The 7,760-nt window shown below is 44.0% G+C and overlaps 1 protein-coding gene and 1 pseudogene across 2 annotated transcripts in view; both read right to left on the bottom strand.

Moving 5' to 3' along the window:
• LOC103464642 (tripartite motif-containing protein 35-like) overlaps positions 1–2,030 on the bottom strand; it is a 16,864-nt pseudogene extending 14,834 nt beyond the window's left edge.
• A 1,325-nt stretch (positions 2,031–3,355) lies between these two features.
• rbbp5 (retinoblastoma binding protein 5) overlaps positions 3,356–7,760 on the bottom strand; it is a 10,908-nt gene continuing 6,503 nt past the window's right edge. The window contains exons 11-14 of one of the 2 annotated variants that reach the window (XM_008408868.2): positions 7,321–7,390; positions 5,774–6,012; positions 5,128–5,361; positions 3,356–3,670 (exon numbers count right to left, since the gene is read on the bottom strand). In XM_008408868.2, the coding sequence (XP_008407090.1) occupies positions 3,618–3,670; positions 5,128–5,361; positions 5,774–6,012; positions 7,321–7,390 (596 nt within the window). In that variant the 3' untranslated portion in view covers positions 3,356–3,617. The remainder of the gene's footprint in view (positions 3,671–5,127; positions 5,362–5,773; positions 6,013–7,320; positions 7,391–7,760) is intronic. The other variant, XM_008408870.1, reaches the window with a different exon arrangement.

Here is a 7,760-nt window from a genome sequence, read left to right as displayed (position 1 = left end):
TATCCATCTTCTGATGGCTACTTCCAACTGGACAACACGCCATGTCATAAAGCGTGAATCATCTCAGACTGGTTTCTTGTACAGGACAATGAGTTCACTGAACTCCAATGGCCTCCACAGTCTCCAGATCTCAATCCAATAGAGAACCTTTGGGATGTGGTGGAACTAGCAAAGTGTAACTAATAAAGTTTCCAGATCCATCCATTTTCTTACACCCTTGTCCCTCAGTGGGGTCTGGAGGGTTGCTGGTGCCCATCTACAGCTAACATTCCAGGCAAGAGGCGGGGTCACCCTGGACAGGTCGCCAGTCTGTCGCAGGGCAACACAGAGACAGAAAGGACACCACACTCACACCTAGGGAAAATTTGGAGAGACCAAATTATCTGACCTAACACTCATGTTTTTGGACTGTGGGAAGAAGCCAGAGTACCCAGAGAAAACCCACGCATGCACAGGGAGAACATGCAAACTCCATGCAGAAAGACCGGGCCGGGAATCAAACCCAGAACCTTCTTGCTGCAGGGCAACAGCTCTACCAACTGCGCCACTGTACAGTTTCTAGATTTAAAAGAAAATCACAAACATTCAGGTCTGGATTCTGTAGAACTCGACTCATCATGAGAGAAAAGGAGACGCATATTTCCAGAAATAATTTCTCACAACTTGAATCATTTGGACTTTTTGTTCTTCATGCTGAGAAAATCAGAGCTGCTGTTTGATCACCAAGATCTTCATCGGTAAGAGTTTTACTTCAGCAGTGAGGAAGTATGGAAACATCTTGTCAGTGAAGGTGTGTGTGAAGGTGTGTATGTGTGTGTTAGTATCCAGATCAGAGAACGACAGCTTTCCTCTGACCCAGTCCAGATTCACTCTGATCCTCTGGATCTTCTTCTGGACTGAGAGACGAGTGGCAGGAGCTGATGGAGAACCTGCTTTATATTTACCTTCATAGAACCATATTACCAATCATCCAGACTCCGATTCCCTTCCTCTGGACCGACTCTATCACACCAAGTCTCCAGATTTCACTGTCTCCAACATCAACATCCCAGCTGTGGTTCCCTGAGTTAAAACCCTCAGAGCTCAGAGCAGAAGCCATTCTGTCAAATCTCTCTGGATTATCAGGAAGCTGCTGTTTCTCTCCTAAAGTCAAACTGGTCAGATCTTCAGACTGGTGGAGTTCTGGATTGGCAGTGTTTGGGTCCAGAACCAGAGGAGTGAAGGCCAGGTTGCCCAGATGTTTGGCCTGGTCTATCAGAGATCCTGAGGGCAGCTGTGGATCCTCCCTCAGTGCAGCCAGCCTGGCCTCCTCTTCCTCTGCTAGAAACTGATGAAGCTTCTTGAACTGCTCCTTAATCTGCCTCTCTGTGTGTCGGGCCTGGACCTTCATGTGTTCTGCTGTCTGATCAAACTTATTTTTAAATTCCTTCTTGAGATCCAGATTCTTCTTTAAAGGCTCCAGAGATGTTTTCAGATTCTCTGTGATCCTGAGCAGCTTCATCGATGGGTCTGAATCTGGGTTGATGTGTTTTTCTGAATCTCTGCACACAAATTGGTTCTTTATGGTTCAGACAGAAAAGTTTTGAGTTTCTCAGAGTGCAGACTGCAGAGATCCTCTGAAACTCTCTTCAGAACCAGGTTACAAGGTGGATCACTGGTGAAGCTTATTGCCTTACAAACTGGACACTCTCTTGATGGTTTCTCTCTCCACCAGCTCTTCAGACATTCCTTACAGAAGCTGTGGCTACATGACAGAACAACCGGATCCTTAAAGATGTCCTGACAGACCGAACAGCAGAGATCCTCCTCTAAGCTGGAAGCCATTTTGTCTCTAAATGAAGCTGAAAACACAGACGGTCCAGTCAGTCTCTGCTCCCTCCCTCCTCTACTAACTTCCCTCAAAGTGWCTCTGAGTGTTTTGGTCCAACTCACCTTCAGTGTGAGCAGCTTGAAGCAGCAGAGTTGGAGGTTTCCACTTTTCTCTCCTGCAGCTGGACTCACTCAGAGGAAGCTGCTAGTTTGGTCTGAAGGTGAATSTGATCGTCTGGGAGTCTCTCTGCAGGAAACAACGATCACAAACTGCTTCCTGCTTTAATTCAGCTCCAACTGAGGTGTTTTAATCCAAAGTCCAGAATTCAAACTGCTCTACAGCTCACATTTATTTTTCTCTGTGCAAATCAGAGCATCAAGGGCATAAATCCCATCTCATTATTGGTGGGGGGGTATAAACAGTTTGTTTTGTTTAGTTCAGGTAGAAGAGGCTTGGGGGTGGAGCTTAAACCTATTAAACATCCTGCTTCTCCCATAACAAGGTATTTTAAATTCCAGAGTTACTCTGTCACCAACGTCCATCTCTTCACAGATCAGTTAAGTCACAGATAGGTTAAGTACCAACCTTTCTGAAGAATGAAAAATAAACCGTTTACCGTGCTGCAGTTGTTTGGTTCTGACAAATCATTAAACATGAGCCTCATTCAGGATTTTTTAGACTAACTCAGCTGTCAGAACTTTTTTATGATCACAATTAGTCCAAATATGCTGGTCTTACTCAATGCATTGGTGTCTGAAGGTGTTTCAGGTTGTATGTATGGGTTCTGGAGTAACAGGACGTTCACTGCCCGGCCCGGCCCCCTTTGGCCCGGCCCCCTTTGGGGCCCTGGTTGTTTTGCATTGAGCAGAGTACGACTTCGAAAATGTTCAGAGACCATCGCGTCAAATTCCTGCCAACGCTGCCAAGGAGTTTGTTTTTTCCACATTAATTTTAAAGTTAAATGTTTCCACAGGTCATGAAAGGTCAACCATCTTCCCACCTCATCAAGCAAATTTTGTCCATGATCACGTAGCAAAATTTCCATTTGTGCCGTTTTGGCTTTGAAACATATCAATAAATTTTAAAGGTCACAAGGTCAACCAGCTTTAAGTAGACATAAAGTTAAGTGTTGACTGCCAGTCATGAAATATAGCTTGAAAAGGCTCATTAGATGGCTAACACATTTTAAAGTATTTTATGTTTTTAAAAAGTAGTGAGTTTAATAGCGCCCCCTAGTGATCACAAACTACGTCTGTTCCTTTTTTTGTTGTAAATCCTAAAGTTCAAAATTAATTTAATCTGTTAAAGTGAATCTATTCATGTTCATAGTTCAGAACCGAAGCAAAGTGACAGTTCCAACATTAGTTTTTGTTGACCTCTGGAAACCTTTTTATTCATTTCTTCACAATGATGGCAGCACAAATGGAACATTTTTGCTGCACAAACGTTTGACACCAATTTAGTTTGTTCTGAACCCGTCAGAGTAGTTTAGAACCTGTGATAGTTCAGCTGTTCCAGAACCACCTGATTATTAAAAAACAAAACTGACTATAAATCACACAGTTTAATACGTATAAAAACAGGAAGGGCAACAGTCTGCGAGGACATGAAGGTTTTCTATACAAGACGAATCCTAGAGAGATAGGAGGACGTGTGGATCTCTGCTGCTTCCCGGTTCTGGTCGGAGATCCGAGTCCAGGAGATTTCCTGTGAGGCTGATCTCAGATCTGCTCAGCAGGAATTCATTCAGTCTGTTCACAACATGGAGTTTTAGTCCGTTTGTCGGAGATGATCGGCGCTCCTCGCATCAGTCCATCCCTCCGATGTTGTGCTGCTTGAATGCCTGAGAGACCAGACTCCCTGCAGGAAGACAGAAGACAGAAGGTGGTCAGAGGACGGTCAGAGGTCAAAGATGCCGAGCCGAAGCCGCTGCAAAAGAAATCTGTTTAAAAATCTAACTTGGTGAATTTCAGTCAGAAACGGTCAAGCAGGAAGACGCTGGTCCTAAATCAGAAACCCAGGCCTGCAGAGGCGATTCTTAATAAATGCATGAAGCTGCAGCGTTCAGGTCCAACATTAATACATGACAGACAACTGGGACACAGCAGCCAGAACCCGAGCAGAACCACAGCAGGTCACGCAGAAAGTCCGCGGAGCGAGGCGGGAGAGGGAGCAGGAGGGTCAAAGGTCAAGCAGGAAGTTCATTTGGACCAATCAGCTCGCCTGCAGGGAAGCCACCGAGCAGAACCCGACTAAAACCCATTTGGATCAGAGGCTGCAGCAGCTTTCACCTAACCTCAGTCAGTAGGGCTGGACGATATGGATGAAAAGTTTATCACAACACAAGCATTTTATATCAGTCGATATTGATAATTATTGATTAGCTTTTAGTTTTAAATAGCTGAAATTCTGCTAAACCACTAGAATGACTTTTCCCGTTTTACCCACACTTTTCACTCCATGTTTTTATTTTTAACTAGTTCTAAGAATATGTCAACTAGAGCTGCAGCTGAAGGACGTTTTCAAATTTCTCGAGCAAAAACAAATTTTCTCAAATGCAGCTTTACTTACAGAGCAATGAAACGGTGAAACTCTCTACTGTTGACTCCAATTAAAGCTGAACAGCAGTCAATTTTTAAAAAGAAGCTAAAAAGCTTTTTAGGAGTTACATACTTGAAGTTGTAGTGGTTAATAATTACTGTATATTTTATGTATTTATCAACTTTTTGTGTGATCTGTGATTAATTTTTGTATTGATATGCATGTTAAATCTGTCATCCATCATATATCTGAAGGATTTCCATGTGTTTTAATGATGGAACCCAGGAAGAGTAGCTCATAAACAATGAAGCAAAGAGGCGGGGCATTAAACTCAGCAAGTCGTTGCTAGGTAACCAAAGAATGAGTGAGTTGCTAGGCAACCAAAGAGCGCTAGAGTTGATTCCACTAACCTATCTTAGCTAGCGGTGAGATGTTGAGCAGCCACAGCTTGACCTCAGCCTACATCTCCCAGAATGCTGTGCGGTTCTGGATCAGAGTTCAGTTGATATTCTATATATTTAATATTCTATCAGATCGCATGTCTATCGGGATACAATTGATTTATTGTCCAGCCGCATCAGTCAGATACTGGAGCAGATCTTCGTGTTTACAGGTGAATCAGGTGTAGAGCAGCAGGCAGCTGGGTGGTTCAAGGTGAGGGGCAGGGGCTGAAAGCGGCACACAAGAGGGGTTGGGGACAGGCCGGGTTTGTTAAGCGGGTCAGCCACACTCAGCAGCAGCAGCAGCAGCAGGTGAGGGTGGGGGTTTGGGCTTACCTGGTGCCAGGGCCCCCTCTGCTCTGACCTTCATCCCTCCTTCTCCTCCTCCTCCTCCCCCCAGGCCAGAGCCGCTCAGGGCCTCGGGCCCCATGGGGTACGGGGGCCGCTCGCCCTTGTAGGGCTTCGGCCTGAAGGAGAAGTCTTTGTCTTTACCTTTGGAGCCTTTGGGTCGACCTGCTGTCTTCTTCTTGGACTTGCTGTCCCCCTTCACGCCCAGCAGGGGGTGCACTTCTGAGGAAACAAAAGAAAGGTCAGACCTTCAGGACGCTGGAGGACTTTAAGAGAGACATTCTGGATTCTTGGATAGGAACACATTGATAAATAACAGGCCGGTCACAATAACACATTTTGTTGCTCCAGAAGTTACCGAGATAAACGATATTATTGTTTTGAGACCATTTTCAAGTAAAGTGGAGACCAAAGCACCAGACTGAAGACTTTTTCTACCAAAAACTGGATGACGAGAGAAAAGAGAAATAAAAAGATAAATCATACAAATGAAAATTACTGAGTTCATTTTAATTTATATCGCTGTTAACTGATTTATTGCTTCATAAATAAGTCCAGAAAATGTTAATTTAACAAACAGAAACCCATTTATTCTCCTCAGCAGAACCAGACCCGATGTAGTGGCCCTTCGTACCGTCGCTGGGCACCCCCTGCAGTTCAATGGTGGTAGTGCGGGCTTTCTTCTTGGCCGGGCCCCCTTCAGACGACGGCTGCCTCTGCTTCTTGTCACCGCCGCCTGGCAGCGCGTCGTCCGGGGCGCCGGGCGGCACCGAGGTGTCCGGGGGCGGCCCGAATGGGTTCTCCTCTGGATCCTCGACCTCAGGGGCGATGGGCAGGTACAGCAGGGCCTTGTTGTCCTCCAGCTCCTCGTCACTGCACAAGCAAACAGAGACTCAAAAACAGCTTCAAGCTGGAGAAAGTTTACCGGCTGCGATGTGAGCAGAGGAGGTTCGAAAGGTAGGAGTAAAGATTCACCTGAGAATCTTCATTTTCTGGTTATAAACAGAAAATAAAAACACTAATTATAAAGATATTTCATTATCAAGGTGTGGGCCAATGCGCACCAAAACCCATCTGATCCTCACACTTTAGAACCATAAACTCTCTAAACAAAAACATAAATCAAGTGTTTTGTTTTTTTAAATAGTGATAATATTTGTGTGTCAATTAAGTTTATTTGATTAGCACATTTCAGCAACAAAGCAGTTCAAAGTGCTTTACATCATAAAAACATATAGGAAACACAGTCAGCAACAGAAACATAACTTTTTGTCTGGTGGTAGTATTAAGCATCAGAATGTTTATCAGTGTTTCATTTATAATGTTTCAAAAGCAACTCTAAACAGGTGAGTTTTAAGAGTTTGGAACAGTGTTTCAGCTGTTTTGCAGTTTTCAGGAAGTTTGTTCCAGATTTGTGGCGTATAGAAGCTGAACCTGCTTGCAGTTACCTTTGGTTCATAATAAAACTGGAAGACTGATCAATAAATCTGATGTGAACTTGTCTGAAGGATTGATGTTTGCTTGTTTCATAATTGGGAACGGCATTATGTTTTTAATGGCGTAAAGCACTTTGCTGAAATAATAATAATAATACATTTTATTTCAAAGGCGCCTTTCTGGCACTCAAGGACACCGTACAATAGTAAAAAAAAAAACTGTGACAGAAACAAAATGTAACAATTAAAAATAGATAAAAATAAATAAAACACAACAATGTATCTATATAAAAACTATGTAAAATCAGATGCGATATGCTAATTCATTTAATTAAAATTAAAGATGTGCACATCCTTAAAAACAAACAACTGACTATAAATCGCAAACTATGAAGATAAAAAAAAAAGTTAATTTCTGGAAAAAAAAAATGTAAATTAAGTTTTTGTTGTGAAGAAAAATGGTGATAATATTTGTGTCGTCAACTTTGAACTCCAAAATAGTTGTTTCTTCCTGGTGGAGGTCAGATCTGGCGCCATTAGAGCTTCACGTGGACTTTAGTGGGATTTCATGGGATTGACCAACTTAAAGTGAGAGAAAATGATTTATGTGCTGTTTTTGCTTTTTAATAAATTTAAATATGAGACATTTTCTTGGCTTTTAGTGTGTAGGGGACTGGATAGAAATGCATGCCACACTTTTCAGAGTCCTGTCAAGCCCCATCATGTATTCATCCAGCTGGTTTACCTGCTGCAGAAAGCAACGATGGGATCCACCGTGGTCACGTCCACCTCCTCATCCTCAGCAGCGTCTGCACCTGAAACGGGAAACCAAGGTCAGCTGCAAGGTCACCTCTGAGCCGCAAGGAGACAGACGGGGAAACAAATCCAGACCAAAAACACGAGCGGCTTTAGAACCCAGAGCTCAATAGTACCAGCGACCTGACAGAACCAGCGACCCGACAGAACCAGCGGCCCAACAGAGCCAACGACCCAACAGAACCAGCGACCCAACAGAACCAGCGGCCCAACAGAACCAACGACCCAACAGAACCAGCGGCCCAACAGAACCAACGACCCAACAGAACCAGCGACCCAACAGAACCAGCGGCCCAACAGAACCAACGACCCAACAGAACCAGCGACCCAACAGAACCAGCGGCCCAACAGAATCAGCGACCCAACAGA

The sequence above is a fragment of the Poecilia reticulata genome, linkage group LG5, assembly GCF_000633615.1.
Source record: "Poecilia reticulata strain Guanapo linkage group LG5, Guppy_female_1.0+MT, whole genome shotgun sequence".
Classification (NCBI taxonomy): domain Eukaryota; kingdom Metazoa; phylum Chordata; class Actinopteri; order Cyprinodontiformes; family Poeciliidae; genus Poecilia; species Poecilia reticulata.
Note: the sequence above shows the minus strand (reverse complement) of the source record. Positions and strands in the feature narration are given on the sequence as shown.